The sequence below is a fragment of the Pavona decussata genome, unplaced genomic scaffold (genome assembly GCF_977016875.1).
Source record: "Pavona decussata unplaced genomic scaffold, jaPavDecu1.1 SCAFFOLD_21, whole genome shotgun sequence".
Taxonomy (NCBI): domain Eukaryota; kingdom Metazoa; phylum Cnidaria; class Anthozoa; order Scleractinia; family Agariciidae; genus Pavona; species Pavona decussata.
The window spans coordinates 1794307-1817715 of NW_028145444.1; the positions used below are offsets into that span (position 1 = coordinate 1794307).

A 23409-nucleotide genomic window follows, 5' to 3' on the forward strand; every position below is an offset into this window, starting at 1 on the left:
GCTAGTGGTAAAGAAAAGTCAACAACAAAACTGAGGGACAAAAATCTTTTTGAAACATCTTTATTGTTGTGTAATCAAACTTGAACCAAAGTTGTTGTTAATCCAGGATTAGCTTAATCAGGGTTTGAACAACTGGGCCCAGATTAGCAGCCAGAGGACAAAACACTCCCACTTTGCCATCATCTTCTGTTATTAGTTTAAAGACTTACCAGGACAAGTTCCAGTTTTTTCAGATCAAGGGGATGGCAAGAACCAGTGTGTTCCTCAGTAGACTGATCTGCATGTTTCTCAACCGTTGATCGCCTAAATGTGAAAAACATTCAGCCAAAATCAACACATTACATTTACTAATTCTTTTTAGCATAAGCCAGACTGTTAGCCTTGAAAGGCAAAGTTGCAAACTGATAGGCTACACAAGAATGGTCTATTATTTTCTACCCTGGGAAAGCTAGCAAGAAAAACTGGCAAATTCGCAAACCATCTAGTGAAAAATAAAGCATTTTACTGCATTTCTTAATTGTTTATAGATCGGTCAGGAGGTTATGCTAAAACAATTAGTCAGATGGCTTCCTCACGATTTTTAGTGACTTAAATTCATTTTGATACCACCAATAGTAACCTTGAGCTTGCTGTCTAATTATTGATCAATATAATGGAGAAAGATGACTACCTTTTGTGCTTTTTGAAAGAGTTGTTTGAGCCTGTTCCACTAACATCATGAAGCATCTGAAGCAAAAGGTAGCTTTTAGTACATCAAGTACATTAAAATCTATATCTGATTCAGAGAGTGCCTGTCATCTGTTAATTAATTTTTAAAGGCCTCTTTAAACAGTTTCAACATTTGCCCAACAATTTCGTTCAACAAAAGTTGAACGGATGTTGGGCAAATGTTGGATGAACAGAGTTTTCAAATGGTTTCAATGCCATTCAACATTTTCAAGAACAAAGAAAATGTTGAATCAACATTGAATGAAAGTTTAAACCAATTTAAATTTGATTCACACTTTCAACAAGCTTTCAACATTTTTTTACGCTTTCAACAATGTTTAACGACCTGTTAAAACGCCCCCAACATTTGGTTCAGCAACTGTGTTGAACGCATGTTGAAGACAATGTTGAAACCGTTCAAATGGGCCTTAGGTAGTTAAAAGCCTAATGCAGCTTATTTTGAGTTATATTGAGTTAAATTCAACATAGCAGAAGTGAGATGCTTGAACCAGCTCTAAGGAAAAACTAAACAAGCTGGTTCATTTAATAAACCCATTGGCTAGTAACAGCTGCATTTTGGACCACACACCTTTAAAAGTATCTCAAGTCTTTGTTATCACTTTCAGTTGGTGAAATAATATTGCTGACCAGTATACTCGCTTTTAACTACTTGTCTGGTAAGATCTGTTACTCACATTAGTCAAGTCAGGCCCTACAACAGTAACAGCTCTACTGTGATCTGATTCACCATTTTTAAGAACTCGTAACCTGGCAGGGACAGCTGAAAAAAAATAAAGGACATAGTCAGCATAGAAATAACACAAAGTAGCTTGGCAAAGCGAAATGGACCAAATCTAACTATTAGTAACTGAATAAAAATGCAATATACCATAAACTAAAAAAAAAATTGAAATTTTTAGGTTTAGGATATCTGTATACAGCAATGACGGGATGTATAATTATATGTAACGTCATTTTAAACTTTAGTATTTTAGGTGCAGGTAGTCAACTAGTTTACTTTTAGATTTAGGAAACCTTTTAATGTTTAGGTGCCCACAATTAGTAAAGGGGACTTCTCCCCTCAGCTACACAACACCGACACATTTATAAAGTTATTCACTTCAAGAAAGAAAGAAATATGCTTGAATTTTCTTAGTTGAAAGAAATAATTCAACAAGCAAGTACATGCATATAAGCATTTTTGTATGGCTATTTTAAAATCAGTTCTTTATATACATAAGCAAATTCCTGCTGAGTAAAATATCAGAATGCAAACTTCAATATTAAATTGTACCCACTTTACACACAGACAACTTTCAATGAAATTTGTAAAACAGATTCCCCCATCCCTCAAAAAATAGATAAATAAATAAAATAAGACAACACCAAGAAAAATTGGATTGCCACATAATGGCCGACAATTCAGTCTCAAGTATTAGATGTCTGAATAACACTGTTTATCACTATCTCTAAGTTAAGAAATGCATCATTTTTAAAAGTAAACATTATGTAACTAAGGAGTAAAAATTAATATATCCAAGAGATATTAAATGGATGTAACATTATCTCTAAAAAATTAGATGTAAAATGATTTTTCAAGTTTAAGTGTAACTTCTTACTTACGCATAACAGGGTGACAAGTTAAATAAAGCAGCTTTAAGTTATATCAATGCCTTTAGCTTGTAGGTAGTTTAAAGCTTTAAACTGTGTTAATTTCAAAATTATCAGAAAAACATTCATTTGGTATGAGTGAGAATCACTGTAAAACTACCAAATAAGACATTTTGAATTCCTTAAATCATGTATCTCCATCAGAAATTTAACGAGTGATTTCAGTAAAAAATGGCAAAAATATGCAAAAATGTAGGCAAATAAATTATTCATATCTGCCTCAAATTGTCACCAGTATATTAAACACCTGCTGTTGCAGACTAACTGTGAATGTTATTTTGCTTGCATATCATTAATGCCATGTTGTGGCAGGGCTTGAGACTAACGGTAGTCAACTAGCCACAGACTGGTAAACATTCAGTTTCATTTTGTTTTTATGCTTTCACTAGGTCATTTTAGGTAGTAAAAATTGTAAAGCACTGAAGTACTGGACAGAAAAAAAGAAGAAAATTTTTTAATTATAATCACAAAAGCAAATCAAGAGAACATTAAGATTTTTAAACTTTTTTCTGCTTCTTGTGCTGCATGCCTAGAGTTAAGGTATTTTAAGGCATAATAACACATTTTTGTGTTCAGGTCAACTTGAAATTTCATTAACAAATAACGCAATTTGTAAACACTGAAAAAAAACTTTACAGTCGTGGGAGACTTTCCTTAATAATTTAAAACAGGTTTGACCTTATTAGTGAAACTGTGGCTAGTGAAAATTTTGTTTTGCCTAGTGAAATCCGTCCTGTTACTAGCCACTCAGTGGGCTTAAAAAAGTGAGCTAAAAAGTTAGTCTTGAGAAGAAAGAAGAAGAAGTTTTATTTGCTCTCTGAGTCCTGTTACAGGCATAGTAGTTAGTACTGAAAATAATCCAACAGTACTTTGTTAAATGAATATGAATATATGAAACATATATTTGAACTGCAGATCTATGAAACATCCTTATGCAACTTAAGCAGTTGTGAAAAGAAAGCCTGAAAAAAATAAAGGCTTGAACGGGATTCAAACATTGTTTAGCTATGTATATGTGTCCAACGTAATTCTTCAGAACTGAAGTACTTATTTTTTCACTTCAGGGATAACTGCTTGGAATAAAAAAATGCAATTGTTTGATTGTTCAAATGTATGCAGAATAAATTTTATAAACAGGGCAAAGTTCATGCAAGTAAATTATTTTGATTGTTTTGCCAGGGAAATAAAAATTTTTCCAGCAAATATTTTTATATTATCTTTGTAACCACAAAAAATTCTATTATCATAATGACAGTTTTTTTTTCAGCAAAGCAAGCAGCTCTTAATAAATGACAACAAGTGTTACTATTTAGATAATAATAATTACAGGTATAATAATATTATTATAATAATCTAAAGCCCTGACAACAAGATGATGATGATGATGATGATGATGATGATAATAATAACAATAATAAATCTAAAGCCCTGACCGTTGTAGACACAACATGACACAAGTTAGTGAAGGGGATCATTAACACAAGAGAGTGCTCCCTCACACACAGGGAGATGAAGGATGGTGCCTCCTAAAAGAGTTCGGTATCTTATGACTATGCAGCAAAAGCAGATCTTAGTTATTGGATGAGCTGTTGAAATCCAAAAAGAAAATTGGGAGTAACTATGCATTTATCAGAGATAATTAAAGAACAATAATTCTAAAAAGCTTTAAAATACAAAGTAATTTATGGCTTTTTTTTTTGAAACTAGAGCTTAATGTTCTCTGAAAAATGTGTGGTTACCCCAATTTTCTTTTCAGATTTCAACATCCCTTGCTAACGTCTACTTTTCCTGAATAATGATAAACCATGCAAAAAACTTTTCAATTAGCAGGCACTGTCCATAGAAAACTCAAATTTCTTGGACCATTCTGAGCTGCGCAGACATGTGCAGTAAGAAAAAAATTAAGGCACTGTCTTTTAAACTGTATTTTATATAGAAATCCTTTTAGACAAGAATGACATTACGTGTTGTTACTGCTATCTTTTGTGAAGGTTTCTTGACAGGTGGAGCATAAGGAAGCAGAAATCCTTCCATAGGCCATGTGAAGTCCTGACAAGGGAATGTAAAAACAACCAGGGATCAGCTAACATCTGTGTCTGCAACAGCAGCTGCATGAAAATGTACTGTTTACTACAGTGTATGTGTGTAGTTCCTGAAAAAAACCATACCCACCCCATGGAGGGTCATCGGAAATTCCTAGGGAAAGGGGGGTATTAGAAGCCAAAATTTTGGAAGCAGAGTATGAAGCAAAACTGGAATTTCCTGGGGGGGATGGGGGTGCAGAACAAACCTCCACATTGATCACTATCTGCCCCTGGGTCACAATTTTGATTTTTACATCCAAAAAATGTAGGGCCGGCAGACTACCACTACCTACAGACCCTACATTTCTCTGCCAAAAATTGCAATCTTGAAATCTTTGTTCCTCAGGTTTAAAGTCATATCTATAAGAGACTTAAGGTAACAAAATTCACTAAATTAAACATTCATTATTTGTACGTGTAAATTATTTCTGACTTGTTTTTGAACTTAATATATTTGCCGTACCGTATTCCATGTTCCATCATCATTAACCGGCCAGGACAAAGCTCTTTTATTCCACTCTGGGTTTGAGACGGTGGAATTTTTCCACTGACCCATATTCAGAAAGTCTTCTTGTTTGACAGCCCATCTATTACAAAATAGAAGAGGAAAAGTATGCAGGTAAATGGAACTTGCTATTTTTTATGTAAGTGCAGTTATCAAGCTGAGGAATAATTAAACTACATTCAATTTGTAAGTCTGAGCAAAAACAGAACTTAATGAGTGAAGAGTTAAGGTATTTATTTGTGATTTTACATATGTGTTACTCAGTCTTGAATCAGGGTTTAGTCAAAGCCATTTGATTCTTAAATTAATAGAATATGCATCAATGATCAAAGTCAGTAAAGTATGAACTTAGTAGGTGTGTGGGTATACATTCCTCAAAACTCCTGAAAACATTTTGGACCTGAAAAAAAATTTTTACATACACAATGTTCATTGCTAGAAATTTGATTTTTATCATTTAGAAAGCTAAAATGTTGAACATGTTATAAGATCAAAAACACATTGTGATTGTTTGAACAAAATCTTACCACCAATCGAGGAAAAATGGATTTGAAAAACATCTGTAAACCACAATCAAAGCGCTCATGGGGACAGCATCGTTTTATTTGTCATGCGGTAGATGACTGGAACGCTCTCCCAGACGGCATTTGGAACATTTCCAATTTTTTAGTTTTTAGACGTCTTATTAGAAACATGTAGACTTTTTTATCGATCTTATCCTTTTTACTTTTTATTTTTTAGATAGCTATATTTGTAATTTTTTTGTATTCTTACGTTAGATTTATGCAGGGCCTCACTGAAAACCACATTTTGTGACGTGGGCTCCCTGTTAAAATATCTTATTTATTATTTATTATTTAATACTTCTTAGAACCAAAAACTGTTCGGGAGTTTTGAGAAATAGGCCCCAAGTCTTAAGGAGGAAGCAAACTTGAATAAATTAGCCTGACAAACCTAGAGAACTTGGTTCACTTTGTGAAGTTTGAAAACGTTGTGGATGCTAGAGAGTTAGTGTAGCTAAATATAAAAAGGATCTTAAATCTAACATAAAAAGGCCTATTACATGTAACTGAATTAAGGGTTTGCCTACTGCAGCCTACATTTTTTAGCAGAATTGGCTCAATAACCAACCTTTGAGTGCCATCTGCATGACGTTTTGGCAAAAGGACAACTGAGTATCTGCAACCATGGAACTCATCTTTAAGTTTTGCAAGACTAGTCTCAGGACTCTCTTCACTCTTGTCAGACGGAACTGGACTCGGCTCTAGACTTATGTTTGCCTGTCCATCCCCTAGTTCTAAATCATTCATAAAAAGCAGATTTTCCAAGCCGCTGGTTATCGCCTCTTGGCTCTCTAGATCTAGAGGTTTTTCCTCAGAAGTCATATCCTTAACTGAGTAACCTTCAATGAAAGTCAGCACAAGGTTGGGTTTCAAAAGAGAGTAGATCTGTCCTGTTGGACTGAATCCCCACTGTTGATTTGTATCACTAGGATTCCTGTAAGTAGAGAACCAGTGTATTTTAACCCTCTCACCTCTGAATCATAAAATGGTATATGTATGTGTAATGGGGGGCAAGGATGGCACAACGGTGAGAGCACTGACACCCCCCCCCCCCCCCCGCCCCCCAACCAATGTGGCCCAGGTTCGATTCCCGGACTCAGCATTATATGTGGGTTGAGTTTGGTGTTGGTTCTCGTCCTTGCTCCAAGAGGTTTTTTTTCCGGGTACTCTGTTTTTCCCCTCTCCTTGAAAACCAACACTTCCAAATTCCAATTCGATCTGGAATTATCTGAGGGCCACAGGTTTAATTTGTCAGTCATAACAGACTGTTTAGTATCACCCTTGTTAAACAAAGTTGATTCATTTATTTAATATTCTCACTAAAATACTCTTACTACCTTTTTGCGATGACCACAGGATACCCCTCCACAGATAAGTCTGCATACTCTACAGTAACAGCACGATTTGACTTGGACAGTACAAGCTGAGGCATGGCTTTGCTGTGAATCAAACCACTCTGAAACAACAACAACAACAATGTATTTCTGGTTTGTGATTTGATGTTAATACTTAATTCCTATTCACTTTTATTTTATCTGTAAATACACGACCCCACCAGCTCTGCTGAATACTCCATCGTGTTTAAATAAAGTGCTCAGTTCAGTTCAGTTCAGTTCAGTTCCACAACGAAAAACAAACAAACAACGAGTCTGGACTTCTTCTGTGATAACAGTTTGAGTTACTCAGCTGTGTAACACATCAACATCTTTTCCTGATGACATTTTTGTTCACACAAAGTTATGCTTTAACTGTACAAAAAAGTCAAATGGATTTACAAACTCAAGTAAGATTAGATAATTATAAATTGACATTAGTACATGTATCCTACAGTAACTACATCCAATAATAAATGATGAAGTTCTTTCCACCAAAATATTCTAAGGGATTATGGTTTTTCCAGGATTATATCTTGAGCAACACTCGTTAAACTTTAACTCTAGTGTTAATGGTTTGTTACAGTTGTGATGCAATTAATATTAATATTTAACAGTACCTGTGTTATCACCCATTCTTGGGCATCAGGAGGCCATGCTGCCTTGGGACCTTTTTTCTTCTTTTCCACAACGCTTATTTCTGGATAGAGCACCAGGTTCTTATTCTCTTTAAACTGCAGGAAGCAACCACTCTCATCTACTCGCATCGCCTAACATATTGACACAATGAAAATTAATTATAATCACTGACTGAAAATAAAAGAATGCTGGTCAACCACAGCGAACTAGGAAGTTACTCAAAAGTAAGAACAATACTGTGGAATACCGATTTGTCTAACCTCTTTGGGAAACTGAATTTGGTTTGAAAAATCGGGAATTCCAAAAATTGGAGGTAAAAATCTGACTGCAGCAAATCCAAGGGAAACAACTTTTGGTTCAAAGAATTGGGAGTTTCGACAAATGGAGATTCCAATGTAAATCATTTATCATGAAAATGAGAATAAAATGCCCAGCAAAAGAATGAATGAATTTGGATTTGAAGTCAGTGGAAACTTAACTGCAAACTGATACATTTAAAACAGGAACAGCATTGGGCTTCACTCTCTCTTAGTTCATGCCTGAACAGTTTCAGATGGCACCTTGTTGATAATCAATACTTGAACATCCTGGAGAGTTATGTGCTGACTTTAATAAGTAGAAGTGTTTGGTAATGAGAACTGCTAAGTTTTGTTCTTTCTTCTTAGAAAGATTCTTAATAAAGATTATTAAAATTAAGTTAAAGTTTCCAGTTTTTATTGCATTTTGTTTCCTTCATAAAATTTATCTATTTCTTCTGAAAATATCCACCTGAAGGCTTTGAGCTTGCGAAAGTTCACTGCCTGGATTATAAAGATTGACAAGATGCCGTTTGCTCCCTGAGGGGAATCCATTTACTGCTCTCCAAAGAGTTGCTTTCTCCCTGCCTTTGCCTTCACTGTCAAAATCAAAGGTCTCTCTTTGAACCATCTCCTTTTCACCCCACAGAGACATGCAGGTTGCTTTATCAAGACACAGCTCAAGGACAACAACTGAAAAGCAATAATTATATTAATTACAAAATTTTAATATTCTTACGTTATGTTTCATATTAAGGATGGTGCCTACTTTTGTTACTGCGCATAATGTTTTGTGCATCTCGAGATACTCAGTTTTCGTAAGGGTGGTGCCTACTAATACAGGGATATTTTTGTGCAGTTTAAAACTATGCAAAGAAAGCAGAACTTAGCAAGTGCTCTTGGTATTTAAAAAGAAAATTGCGGGTAACCATGCATTTTTCAGAGATAATAAAGCTTCAATTTTGGAAAAAAAAATGCCATACATTGCTTTGTATTTTACCGCTTTTTAGAATAATTTTTGCTTACACGTATTTATTTCTAAAAAGTGCATGGTTACCCCTGGGCATTTTCTTTTTGGATTTTAAGAGCCCTTGCTAAGATCTACTTTTCCCGCACAGTAATACACCGCGCAAAAATACTTCAGTATTAGTAGAGATTATTATTAATGCACTAAGAATTCTTTTGTCCCATTTCTCTATTCACCAGAAAGAAGGTAAACAAAATGCCTGATTGCACATGTAGGTCAGTGCCACTTAAGGGCTTTGTGCCATTTTTCCCTCTGAGATTGCAAAATAATAAGGAAACAAACTGGAAAGATACAGACAAGTGTAGGCCCACTAATTACCACCAACATTTGTTACAAATTATTATAAGATACAAAACGTCACACCATTCTATAAGTTTCATTTACCATGAGGTGGTTTGAAGTCCTCTCCATACGACAACCATATTTCTTGATCATACACCAAGTCACGCACATCAGTGATCTCCTTGCCTTCCCTTGTGAACACTCTTTTGGCAATCCTGCGTCCTGCTGGCCCTCCTGTGCTGTCTGATACTCTCTGACAGCTGGTGCAGGCATCAAGAAACCGATGCATTAACTGCGACTTGTCACCTTGGATTCCTTTCTCAGCTTCATGCAGGTTAAAGTGTAGAACAAAGCAGTTTTCAGAGCAGCCATTTTCAAACACCTGACAAGATAACAGGAAAAGAAACTTCTTAAAGTTTAATAAAACAATTATTATATACAATATTATTCTTCTGAGTACTTACAGTACAAGTCAGAATGGCATGAGGTTTTTTTCTTTCACACTGTGGAATCTAGTTGTACTTTAAGGATGGTGCCTACTAATACTGAAGCATTTTTGTGTGGTTTATGACTATGCAAGGAAAGCAGATCTCAGCAAGGGCTTTTGGAATCCTAAAAGAAAATAGGGGGTAACCACACATTTTTTAGAGATAATCAAGCAACAACTATGCTAAGAAACTGAGTAATACAAAGCAACATACGGCATTTTTTGGCAAAACTGAAGCTTCATTATCTCTGAAAAATGCATGGTTACCCCAAATTTTCTTTTTGGATACCAAGGGCATTTGCTAAGTTCTGCTTTCTCTGCATAGTTTTAAACTGCGTAAAAATATCCCTGTATTAGTGGGCACCACCCATAGGAAATCTGAGTATCTCGAGATGTGCAGAAGGTGTGCGCAGTAACAAAAGTAGGTACCATCCTTAAATAATACAATAAACTATAAATTGCTTTTAGTTCCTATGCAAGAAGACAGACCATGACATTATTAACAACCAACTAAATCATCTAAGCAAATATACAGTAAGACACACTGTTACAAGTAGCTGTAGAAAAGGTTGGGTGTGTTGATAGAAGAAAAAGAGATTTAAACATATACAAAGAGAAGATAAGCACTGCACGCAGTTAGCTACAGCTTTTCAAGGCGAGCAGTGGTTTTGATGCATAACAAATAACAGCAGTTCAACCTTACAGAATCAAAAAAGTAACTTACAATACAGTAGCAAGTAAAACAAGAGAAAGGAAAATACAATGACAAAGAACTATGACTAGATGTGTACAGTTAAAGAAATGAGATTTGCGATAAGATACTTAGCCGATCACTTAAAACAATATTTAGAGTAAAACAGGGAAGTTATATTACTTTGAGTGCTTTTAAAGAGTAAAGTTAGGCAAACATAGCCATAGTGCAAAACATAATACACAAGTACGTTATAATGTTGACAAGAGCAGGATGGATTATGCAGATATAATACGCTGAGTTTTCAAGATATTTTCACTTTTGATCAAATCAATCAAATCATCTGCCTCCGAGAATTTTTCATTCTTCAAATTTTTTTTCTGCTGATCGATTGAGGCAGATGGTTCAACAGGACAGGTGCTTATTGCTGTTTCTGTAGTATGATGCAACTTGGAGCCATTTACTACTTGACTAACTAGGTGGGATGCTACTCCATGAAGCTGTCTGTGAAAATGGCTGCTAGTTTAAAATTTTCATCAGCTGGCTAACCTTGTTTTTGAGTCAATAATTTAAACGAATACTCTCAAATGGGGGATCAAATGCAAACAAAAGAAATATTACCGGTAACAAATTGGTAACCCTATCATATGATGGATGCATTCTGACCAGCAACTACGGTTTCTTCCAACCTTCTAGCTGGAGGTCAGATTGAACGTCCAACGCTCCCATTGCCTTCAGTTCACAGCCTAGAAAAAGTAATCATCACCTTTAATTTGAGCCCCTGTTTTGCCAGCAATCTGCTCTCTGGAGCAATGTGTGACAAGTGCTGATATCTGTAATTCTCCAATCCTGCTGACTCTTCGTCTTGTGTCGCAGCCTCTACTTTGCTCAGATGAGACTTGAGGGTGGGTATAACACTTGCCAAGTCACTGATATGCTGATCAACCTTAAATAAAAAAGACATGGAGCAATAAACACAAGTTACAATAAATACAAAGAGAAAGTGGTAAGGAAGGCTTAGGATAATCCAAAGGGCCTCTTAAATCTTTGAGAATCCTAGCAAGGATCTTTCTAAGATTCTTCAAAGACCCTCATTAAATCCTTGAGGATCCTGGCAAATATCTTTGCAAGATCTTTACAAGGATCTTTTTAAGATTCTTAAAAGATCCTCATTAAATCCTCAAGGATCCTGGCAAAGATCCTTGAAAGATCTTTACAAGGATCTTTTTAAGATTCTTAAAAGATCCTCATTAAATCCTCAAGGAACCTGGCAAAGATCTTTGCAAGATCTTTACAAGGACCTTTTAAGGATTCTTTAAAGATCTTTATTTAATCCTTGAGGATCTTCAAGGATCCTTGCAAAGATCTTTACAAGGATCTTTGTAAGATCCTTGCAAGATCCTTGCAAGATCTTTATCAATTCCCTGAGGATCTTTGTAGACATTATTCAAGATCTTGCAGATACAGGATCTTTAAAGATCTTTGGAGGATCTTCAAAGATCCTGTAAGGATCCTTTGAGGATCTTTATCTTTGAGGATCTTTAGCAGGTCTTTGAAGATCTTCAAAGATCCTTGAAGATCCTGTGAGGTTTTTCACCAGGGAATAATCAAAATAACTTCTTTCAGAATAAATCTAAGGAGGTTTTGTCCAACCGTAATACTAAATAGGAAAATTCTTTTGGAATAACATTCCTCAGGAGGAATTCTTCAAAGATCCTGTAAGGATCCTTTAAGGATCTTTATCTTTGAGGATCTTTAGCAGGTCTTTTAAGATCTTCAAAGATCCTTGAAGATCCTGTGAGGTTTTTCACCAGGGAATAATCAAAATAACTTCTTTCCGAATAAATCTAAGTAGATTTTGTCCAACCGTAATAGGAAAATTCTTTTGGAATGACATTCCTCAGACAGTTAACGACAAACCTACTAAAAGAATGTTTAGAAAAGCACTCTATAAATATTACCTTGCTCAACATCGATGATACATTATATTCCTTGTTCATTATTAATGATACTTTTTTCCAATTATTTTCATTTCTCTTGTTTTTTGTTTTGTTTTCCTTTTGCTATGACTTTCTCATTTTCTCTATTCTACTTAGTTACTTTTCTTATCAATTTACTCCCTTTATAAGGGCACGGTATTAGATTTACTAGAGGCTCCGCCTACTCTCCTCCCCACCATTTGAATTGTATTTTTGAGCTGCATGTTAGTCTACTGTATGTTTTTTAATACCTCCAACTTTTGTATTTTGTGCTTATGTAACAGTAAGGGTGGAGAGTATAAATAAAAGAAATGTAAAAATGTCAATAATCAAAATGAACTACCTAACTTGTGGTTTGCTCCCCTGCTTAATGCCGACAAACAATATGGAAAATGGAACATTTCGCATAATTATCAAAAAATTTAATGACATATTATAGTATTATAACTATGATCTAAATAACTTTTTTAAGTATAAATAATCTGTCTACCTCCTTTATCTCATTTTCAATCTCCGTTTCGCTCATTGCCATGATTTCTTTGGATGGGACTTCACCCTTTAGACTCTCCTCAAGCTGTTTGGGAAACAAATAAAAATGCAGTCATTCAGTCCAAGTGAATTCTTGCTGCAGCTTTAACCTATATCTATAGGGGACCAAGGTAATAGTCCACTGTCAAAAACAAATAAAATAAACAAACAAATTAAGGGCTGAAAACATAACAATCTCATGTCAAATTTTAGCCTGAGTTTTCATTTTGTTCAAAAGTGTCTAAATCTAAATTGCATGTGGCATTCAGTTTAGTCCGAGAACATCGAGCTGTGTTTTGTCCACTGGTCTACACTTAGTTTAAAAAAAATATTGAGGCCAAAATATTCCGCAAAAGAAAAGCAAAGAGAGAGGCGGAACAACAATTTGCTTTAATTTGGAGCCAAAAAACATGGAGTGATGTTCTTTAATTAAATAAGCTAGCAGTAGACCACATGCAAAAATTCAGGTTCTTTTAAGCAAAACAAAAATACCAACCTAGAGAGTGATCAATCCAGTTTCGTATTTTGCAACAGAGTTTAATATCAGTCAAGAGTATAATACCTGCTGTTTATAAGTTTTGCTTTGTTTTAATCTGTCCTTGGTGCTCATCAGAAGGGTTGTAATAAAGTGATAAGCTCCTTTAGGACTAAATCTCTCTGCTCCTCTTGTCACCCAAACAGGTCCTAAAATGACACTGGCTGATGGCTGAAGAATTCTGTCCAGTACAGGCACTAAAAATGAACAATGATAAGAACTAAAGTAAACTGAGCTAAGGCAATGATTGTATAGGCTCGATTTCCGCTGCTCTCTCGAGTCCGGTCTTTGTTCCTTCCCCAAGAGATACGCAGCAGAAGTGCTGCTCACTGGATAACCCTTTTAAAAAGTCCTTTCGGGGGAGGAGCGCAGGCTCGTTTCCCGAACAGCGGCTGGAAATCGAGCCTAATGATTGTACAGTTCCAGAAAAAATCAACACCTATCCCAAGGAAGGTCATTCCTAGGGGGAGTGGGGCTCTTCCAAAATTTTAGGAGTATGGAGCTAAAATGGAATTTCCTAGGGGGGGGGGGGGGGGGTGCAAAACAAAAAATCGTCCATGAGGGGAGTATGAGGTTCTGAGGTTGTTGTGTTTTAGAAAACCCCAAAATGGCACTTTGGTATTTAACATAATTAAATAGGCTACTGCTTTTGTAGATTTATCATGTTCAATGCAAAATTAAAATTGCCTGTTTTTTGTTTTTAATTAAACTACATAAAGACTGTTCACTGTTCTCCCTTCACCAGCGAGAGCTATAGATTCTTATGCTTGCTAGGGGGTCCGAAACAAAACCAGTATTGACTAAGAAGGAGAGACCTGAATGTGTACTTCCAGAAAATATCCATTCCCCCCCCCCCCCACCCAAAGGGATTAGAAATTCTGAGGGGGGGGGGGGGGATGAGGGTCTTCAAAGGCCAAAAAAGTTAAAGGGAAATATGAAGCTAAATTGGAATTTCCAGAGGGGAAGGGGGGTCTTAGAGAAAATCTCTTCCATGGTGGATGTATGGATGTTTTCTGGAACTACAATGTAGCTGGGAAAATTACTGGCTACCAGTTTATTTTCAAAAGCGAGTTGTTTAGAGCTGCCAGTATATGGTAATTAAACAAAATAATAACTATTGCTTAATTACCAAAAACTGAGTAAAGCTGTTGGTAAAAAACAACTAACCATCAGAGAAACTCTTGATTTCCTTTCCTTGCCAGTCAAACAAAAGTCTGGCTCCTGATTCCAGATTTAACTTCTTAGTGCAGTCATCTAGAAACTATCATGAAAGAAGAGATTAAACGTAAATTACTGTACAGAATCAAGGATAAGGTACTTGTCCAATCATGTAATCTTCGGGCCACTTTATAGAATCCAAATGACTGCTATAAGGCTTGCCAACGTAAGTATAAGAAAAATATACCTCATCAAATCTTCCAGCCACTATCTCCACTCCTTCTGAACTTCCACCATTCCTGAACACTAAAATTCTTCTCCTCTGACTTTCAACTAATGATTTCATCCTCTTGGACAGAGATGGTTTTGTGCGACCTCTGGAGCGATCTTCAGGAAGGACAATGCCACTGAGGGTCCAAGATGCGGATCTGCGTAGTTCTTCCCTATCTGTTGCAAATAATTACATAATTTTGTACAGTAAATAACAAGCACAAGTTGTTCATATTGTCAAGATTACTGCATGACTAATCACAGTATTTAATTCAAGTGTTACTTCACATGTAAATTATTTTAAGGACGGTGCCTACTAATAAAGAGGTACAATGTATTTTTGTTTGATTTATGACTATGCGGGGAAGCAGATCTTACCAAGGGCTATTGAAATCCAAAAAAAAATTTGGGGGTAACCACGCACTTTTTAGAGATAATTAAGCAACAATTATTCTAAAAATCCTAGTAAAATACAAAGAAATGCATGGCATTTTGTTCAAAATTGAAGCTTTCTTATCTCTGAAAAATGCACGGTTACCCCCAATTTTCTTTTTGGATACCAAGAGCACTTGCTAAGTTCTGCTTTCTCCGCATAGTTTTAAGCCGCGTAAAAATATCCATGTATTAGTAGGCACCACCCGTAGGAAACTCGCGTATCTCAAGATGCACAGAACATATGCACAGTGACAAAAGTAGGCAGTAACTGATTTAATACCTCGTATAGTAGCATAGGGATCACGAAAGGCCTCCCCACAAGACACAAAAACATCCACGTCCCTTGGAAGCTGGCTGGCATGTGTAACTGGAGTGCCATCAGCTAGATAAAGCTTCCTTGCAGCAGACACAAGTCCCAGCTTTTCTGTGCAGGCATCAAGGAGCTGAAGAGAGAAACAAGTTGTAATATCAAGTGTCTAATGTAATATAATTATGAACTTTGTGATTCAAATTTTTTTGGTGTAAAAATTATCAAGCGAGTTTGATTTTTATTTAGCTTTGTCTCAGATTATGGTAAATTGATTACTGCACAAAGGAAAATAAATATTAATTAAAGTGGTTTGAAAATTTTTTAAACCAATTTTAAACGACAACATATACACCAGAGTGGAGGTATGACTATACCTTAATCTTTCCCAAGTGTTACTACTGCTAGTACTATCAATCAATCAATCAATCAATCAATCAATCAATCAATCAATCAATCAATCAATCAATCAATCAATCAATCGATCGATCGATAGATCGATCGATCGATCAACCAAGCAATCAATCAATCAATCGATCGATCAATCAATCAACCAACCAACCAACCAATCAATCAATCAATCAATCAATCAATCAATCAATCAATCAGGTTGATCTTAATCCATCCTCCAATGTGCCACTTAAGTCCTCCAACGCATTACTTATTAATAAGTTGCACCATATACTCAGGAACAGTCCATCTAGTAAGTTCTACCTGGCCCTTGCAGTCCCTGAACACCTCTGCAACACACAGCTAGCTATCAGGTATAATACAGCAAGCTGGTGTTGTATCCCAAGGGGAAGGGGGTGGGGGTGCTCCCCTATATAAGCTATATAGGTAGTCAAGGTATGTGCAGCCCCTAAGAGCATGGTTTTTGAGGCATTTTGATCTGAAATATAGTATACATTTTAATCATTTTGGTCTAAGTCTGAATTAAAGAACAGGTATGGATTTCACAGAAACGGGTATGAATTCTAGAAACCAGGTCTGGAAAAAGGGTCCTGGAAAATTACATACTTTGCTCTGACTGAGCTGCACACCAACACTAACCCCATCCCCCCATGGTGTTAATTATCTATATACCTGTTGGAGATCTGGAACAGTGATCCTTGCATAATTATCCCTGTTTCCATTCTGAAAAGCTCTGACACAAATCAGTGGAGGCTTCCTCTTATAAAGTGGCTTGGTTTTCTTACCGCTTGTGCTACTAGAAACTAACAGAAAATGCATTGAGTTGCCAGTAACTTTTAACACTGTACACATATGTGCCATTTAAGTTACATGAAGTGTTACTTATTTTATAGAGCCATGAAAACTGCACTTATAATATATGCTTTTATAGATTGAAGTGAAACAAATGAGGCTTCACTCTGACAGATAAAAATAAGTTCTTGTCCCAAGGCATAAATCTTCAAGAGCAATGTTTTTACATTTCCTATCTCAAGTTAAAAAAAAATGTTCAAGAGCCTGTCCTATGTAATCTCTACTTTAGTGGGGGGAGGGCTGGAGGGGTGGAGGGTAAATTCTAACAATGATCAGAATGTTTCATGGTGTGTCCATATAAAAAGTAGCTTTATAGATGTGCTTGTTGTTGATTATGTCAGGCCACGGATAAATTGTTGAAAATACATGACCAACAAAATTGGGGAGAAAACAAAATTAATGTCAGGGGTGGGGTACAATAAAGTTATGATCAATGAAATTTGTTAAAACATAGCAGACATATACCTTGGTCCAGCTACATGTACCTGAGCTTTTTTACAAGCAATATATCTCAAGTTTAGATAAAACTAATATCTCATGAATTTATTACCTGAAGTATTTCTAGAAAGTGATGAGGTTGCAGAACTAAACGAGCCTGATCTGTGAGGTTAAAAAATGAAGATCTAGTTTAATACTTCTGCATTAAATCTTACACTAAATTAGATGGTGCCTACTTTTGCTACTGTGCATACGTTTTGCGCATCTCGTGATACTCCGGTTTCCTGTGGGTGGGGACTACTAATACAGGGATATTTTTGTGCGGTTTAAAACTATGCAGAGAAAGCAGAAGTCAGTAAGTGCTTTTGGTATCCTAAGAAAATTGGGGGTAACCATGCATTTTTCAGAGATAATAAAGCTTCAATTTGGAAAAAAAAAACATAGTTACCTTGCTTGTATTTCACTCCTTTTTAGAATAATAATATTGTTGCTTAATTATCTCTAAAAATGCGTGGTTACCCCCAGTTTTCTTTTTAGATTTCCATAACCCTTGCTAAGATCTGCTTTTCCTGCATAGTCATAAACTGCACAAAAATACTTCGGTAAAAGTAGGCACCGTCCTTAAATGACCAAAAATTTGTATCATCCAATACAGTACAGTATATACCCTTTGTTGGTGCAGTTAAACTCACTATGAGGCTGCTTTGGTGAATTAAAAACAAAGCTTGACCTTTTCAGGGCCAATAAGCTTAAGACCAGCATGACTATTTTGCACTTCACAATTACTTCTTCAAACACACATGACATGAGAGTGAAGGAAATGATCACCAGCGTTTATGTTGATCTTAGATGGTTAAAAATTCTCCCAATTGGTACTGTAAGAAATAAAAGGAGAATAGTGAGGAGAAGATACATGTTGATGCTGGGGCTTACAGCCAAATTTGTTGTATAATGTGCTGCACGTTTTGCAAACTTCGAAGGGATTTTGGGTTTCTCTGTTCTGTCAATCATCTGATTGGAGGCAGGGTTATGCAAATAACAACTTAACATGCTCGCCCAGCTTTGCCTGCTTGCGATTCTTAAGAGACGAGGGAAAACTGAAAATGACCCGAGAATATCCAAGAGAATTGCCATGGAGAGTGGTATTTTTGTTGAGGGAAGGATGGAGGGTAGCTGACATTGTTTCAGTCTTGCAAGCTGGGGAGACTTTCGTAAGAAAGATCAAAAGAATTTTTGAAGCAAACCAGTAGACTGAGCATCGCCCGAGGCAGGGAAACTTGATACACCTCAGCGGTGAATGGTGTTTACTTGTAGCTTTGACCTATTACCTGAACTGTATAAGCATAAATACTTGCTATTTTTTCCGAACTATGTCGGCATAAATACTTTATATTTTCTCTGAACTATATCGGAAAAAATAGCAGGTATTTAAGCCGATACAACAAATTTGGCTGTAAAGGTTTCAGTCGGAACTAAACACAGTTCTAAAAGAGAAAATTTGAAGACAGTTTAATTGGCATTTTGAATAGATCAGTTTGCTTGTTATTAACCTGTTTCTTGTTGCAGGAGCTGATACTGGGCGGTTGCGCTTTTTCAACTGCTGCTGCTCTGATGTCCAGTCTGCCTTTTCAGACCAGCCAATCACTGTTTGAGGTGGACCAGTACTTCTCTTAGGCTTTTCTCTCTGCGACAAAACTGCAGACTTGGGTCTGTTTGACTTAGTGCCACCATAAGTGTGCGTTGATACAGCATAAGGAGACAGCCTTGCTTCCCTATAAAAAAAATTTAATTAAGCATAACACAGTATAATAATAAATAATATAAAAATTAATGCTACAGATTTGTAATATTATCGTAGAGCAGTTTTAAACTGAGTGTCATAAAACCAAAACCAAAACCAAAACAATTACTATGGCCAATCACAACAGATGCAAACAGTTCAATGAACTAATCAGAATTCAAAGCAAATACATATAGCCGGTACCAAGCCGAGCAGGTAAACGTGTGCGAAAAAGGCACGATTGGTTTTGATTTTACATCTTACTGGTTGAGAAAGTGGCGCGAGGTTTTATCAACCAATCACAGCATGTAGTAATGCAAAACCAAGGCAAAAACGCAATTACTTTTGACACTCAATTGAAAACCGTTCTAGAGGGCATAAAGTAAGTGCAACTTGACAAGAAATGCACCTATCAGTGTTAAGCCAAAAGGGGAAAAAATGTGTCAGGTGTGTCAAAAAATCCCAGGATATGGACATTTTGCGACTCCAACTCTATTCATGCTCGTTTGTTGTGTAAGAGGGTAATATGACAGTGATGCATGTATAATTAATACATGGGGCTGTGTGTAAATCTTTCCAGGAATAGTAGGAGAATTAACTGCATGAATAAGGATGGGGTTGTAGAGAAATCTTTCCAGGTAAAGCCTGAATTAAGCCAAAACAAATCCCTAGCAGACTACTCAGGGACTCTGTGTCTGAATTAACCCTCAGTGTGCATAACATTTTGACAGTGATCTACGTGGAGATAAGTGAAGTAAGCAATTGATCATCTGTGATCCGCCAAAAAAAATATGAAATGAGGCACAGTTTGTAGAGGATTAAGGATACAAAAGACACTGTTTATACGTTATTAAATAATCTGTGCGCAACCGCCAGGAGCTGTGCAGAGACCATGCCGCTAAAAAAAATGGTCTTATTTATTATATTATTTGCTCAATCTTACCTTTCTTTACGAACCGGAGGAGCCTTTTGGATCTCATTCATGTACTGAGCAAGCAACACGTCTTCGTAGCTGATTTCCTCACTCATTCCTCGTTGAAAATACACAGATGATTTTCCCTTGCCAACAGCTGTTCGCGATTTTGAAGTCATTTTGAATTTGTTTAGATTTCCTCAGATCAAGTAAACAGCAAATTAATCTCAACCTCTCCTTACATAACCGTGTATTTCATCCGCGTTAGGGTCCATCGCAGCTTTACAGATCCAACCCAAAAATTAACAGGTAACTGTCTAATTAACTTCTTTTTACAGTCTAACAACTATACCTGAAAAATCCGCCTCTATTTAGGACAGTTTACAAAGACATTTCTTGGTGATTTGCATTTTCCAAGATGGCGTCGCGTTGCTACGGTGACGTCATATTATTTTGAAATACCGCTGGCAAGATTTTATTTGGCGGGAAAATAACTCAGTGAAAAAAAAATCAGAAAACGAAAAAATTTTATTAAAAATTACTAAGAAATTCTGATAATCAAGACCACCGTCAGGAGCTTTTATGATCGAAAACGTTTAGTATTCTTTTCAATTTTACACAAATTTGTTTCCATTTATATTCAAGCAGGTTTCTGATCGATATAAACTTCGAGCAGTCTCTTTCTTGACCTTTCTTCTCTAATTTCCAAAGCTGGGAGCCGCGAGAAACGCCAATCCCTCCTCGTCAACTTTTATAATTTGTATAATTTTACGGTAACTTTGCGCGCGTGAACTGAGGAAAAAAGTACGACTGGTACGGTCGCAGTCCGACTTTTAATATATTCAAGCGGGTGATCAAACCATTTTAAGGGCCAGACAAGATACAACCTAAATACCGTAACACTTTGTATCTATCTTCTTATCTAAGCACACTTACATATTTAAAATATACGTCTTTCTTTTCTTTTAAATGCCGCCTAGTAGTATTTAAATTCCCCTTGGGGGGAAATCTCTATTCCTCATACGCTTCGCTTCTCGGAGATTTCCTCGCCACAGTCTCTCTTTCCAAGTTGCATGTTCACTTTAAATTTAATATTAATTTAATAGCTATTTATTATCTTTTCTATTCTATTTGTAATTTATTCTGTGTGGCAAGATAATAAAAATAAAAATAAATAAATAAAATAAAAATGATCGATGATCCTCGCCAAAGCATATCTTCAACACCACGCCTAATCTCGTACCCCGATCTCAGTTGTCGGTTCGGGAATGTCGTAGGAGATCTGGGTACGAGATTACACCACGCCCATATCCGTTTATCGGCGAGATACTAACCTACGAGATACCCTTGGTTCACGGCACCTTTTCTTCACACCCAGATGCTGAGGCTGAGCAGAATGGAACATTCCGATTTTTCGTTTTGTTCCAAAGTGTCTGAATTTTGCACGCGACCTTAATTTTAATCATAGAACATAGCCCTGTGTTGTTACGCTCCAAATAGTCTATTTTTCCGCTTTTTTCTTTGCTTTTCGTTCGCTGACTCAATATTTTGGCTTCGTTTTTCTCAAAGACAAAGCGCGGTGTTCTCTGAATAAACTAACCTGTGATCAGGCATTCTTTTTCCGGGGGAGCGCGAAGGTGTGGCAGCGTGAGAGTCGGCGGTCGGACCGCCGTCTGAAAAATGAAAAATGAGCGCCTGATCGCAGTTTATGACTAAACTTGTCTAGTATTAGTAGCCACACGTAAAAATTCAGACACGAATAATCGGCCTAAGATTTGTCAAAAGACGGTTGTGCCCTTCAACAATCAATTGTTAGATTTCCTAAGCTGCTATTTTTTTATGTTGGAAATGAACAACATTTCGCCGATCCCTTCCCCAGCTCCCAAAGATTTTGCAAATCCGACATGGCGGATACGATAACCCGCAATCGCTGGCTCCCCGAAAACGCCTACAACGCAGGCTTTCCGTCATATTGGGATCGCTTGCGCCCCACGAAAGCTTCAAGACGGCTCACCGGTACCTAAAAAATCTGAAAAATGCCTGAAAATGTGCAAAAACAAGAAGAAATCATTTGATTTTGGGAACGCTCTTATATATGGAGTAGGATAGGAGCAATAATAAGAATTAGACCTTTTATCCCTCCACCTACTCTTCATTATATATACAACCTGATACAACGCACTAATTATCATTTCGGTTATTGCAATATTGAAATATTGTCTGAGGTAATTGTGGTAAAACGTTATTTGACAGGCTACAGAAGCTTCAGAACTGTGCCGCTCGCGTTTTAACCTTTTCTAGCTATGATGCTGACGCTAACCGCTTAATTAGACAACTCGATTGAAAAGACTTGAGCACTCAATTTCAAATACAGAAAGCATTAATGGTATACAAGTCTTTAAAATGGTCTTGTTCCTGAATATTTATCCTCTAAATTTGTTAAACGAAATGAAACGTGTTATTCCCTGAGGGACTATTTGTCCCGTTTCCGCGAACTAATTTCATGAAAAAACAGCTTTAGTTATAGCGGAGCAGTTCTCTGGAACAGCCTGCCCTGTGATGTGAGAGAACCTAAATCTCTATGTCAATTAAATAGATTAGTTAATCTTCAGTTTTAATGCTACAGTATACACGGCATTCATGAAAAACAGGTTTAGTCGGATTAGTTGTAGTTAGTTTTTGCATTTTGTTTTTTGCATTTTGTTTAGGATAGTTAGGTTATTTCTAATTTTTACACTCCTGATGGATTTTACCGTGTTTAAATAAAGAACTATTCTATTCTAGTATCACGGGAATTTGCGCTTTTTTGGTGCGACTGTTAGGCAAACACAACAGATGCACTTCAACACTCAACCAGAATTTTTATTTCGCTAAAACACACTGTATGATTTGATACTCAGAAAAGGTATAGTGACTGATGTCTAATTCAAAAGCTTTTACTACTCCTGGGCTGTTTTCGCTTCCATTTGTCGATATGACTTTTTATTGTTTTTATAATGGCGTCATGATGTTGTAAAAGCGCTGACTGGGCAGTTCCTGATAAGTTAATTCTTTCACTTCCTGAGTGCAAGACATTTGAAATCTGATTCTGAGCTGTAGACCAGACCTAAAGACAAGGAAAGAAAGAAAATACAGTTACCCCACTACTGGTTAGCAGATTACTGCTACGTATACTACATATCATCATCTTTCCTTTCCATGGAGGCATAAGCCGTCCATAGCTGACTTCAATCAATCTTGGTTTTATGCTGCCTTTGCTGGCAGCTACCATGTCAAATCTATGTCTTAAAGGACGATGCCTCCTTTTCCTACTGTGCTTCCGGGATTCCAAACAACCATCAGACTTGGTGCTATTTCTGATTATTATAATTGAACGGTTCTCTGCAAAAGGGGTATATAGATCACTATTTTGGCCGAAAGGTTACAAAAACGCTCCCAACTTGCCTAGATTTGTTATGCACTGCGGATTGTGTGCCT

The 23409-nt window shown here is 36.5% G+C and overlaps 2 protein-coding genes across 4 annotated transcripts in view; both read right to left on the minus strand.

The window, feature by feature from the left end:
• LOC146486159 (doublecortin domain-containing protein 1-like) overlaps positions 1–20363 on the minus strand; it is a 39505-nt gene extending 19142 nt beyond the window's left edge. The window contains exons 1-20 of the mRNA XM_085098803.1: positions 19963–20363; positions 18790–19011; positions 17352–17401; positions 16622–16752; positions 15512–15674; positions 14774–14973; positions 14536–14629; positions 13396–13565; positions 12796–12879; positions 11093–11272; positions 9251–9530; positions 8312–8532; positions 7525–7674; positions 6869–6987; positions 6100–6465; positions 4927–5050; positions 4344–4428; positions 1404–1489; positions 671–726; positions 210–303 (exon numbers count right to left, since the gene is read on the minus strand). Coding sequence (XP_084954929.1) covers positions 210–303; positions 671–726; positions 1404–1489; positions 4344–4428; positions 4927–5050; positions 6100–6465; positions 6869–6987; positions 7525–7674; positions 8312–8532; positions 9251–9530; positions 11093–11272; positions 12796–12879; positions 13396–13565; positions 14536–14629; positions 14774–14973; positions 15512–15674; positions 16622–16752; positions 17352–17401; positions 18790–19011; positions 19963–20111 — 3024 coding nt within the window. The 5' untranslated portion in view covers positions 20112–20363. The remainder of the gene's footprint in view (positions 1–209; positions 304–670; positions 727–1403; positions 1490–4343; positions 4429–4926; positions 5051–6099; positions 6466–6868; positions 6988–7524; positions 7675–8311; positions 8533–9250; positions 9531–11092; positions 11273–12795; positions 12880–13395; positions 13566–14535; positions 14630–14773; positions 14974–15511; positions 15675–16621; positions 16753–17351; positions 17402–18789; positions 19012–19962) is intronic.
• Positions 20364–22757: 2394 nt separating this feature from the next.
• The window catches only part of LOC146486160 (uncharacterized), a 49257-nt gene continuing 48605 nt past the window's right edge, over positions 22758–23409 (minus strand). For all 3 annotated transcript variants that reach the window (XM_085099034.1, XM_085099026.1, XM_085099017.1), the window contains one exon: positions 22758–23038. In XM_085099034.1, coding sequence (XP_084955160.1) covers positions 22859–23038 — 180 coding nt within the window. In that variant the 3' untranslated portion in view covers positions 22758–22858. The remainder of the gene's footprint in view (positions 23039–23409) is intronic.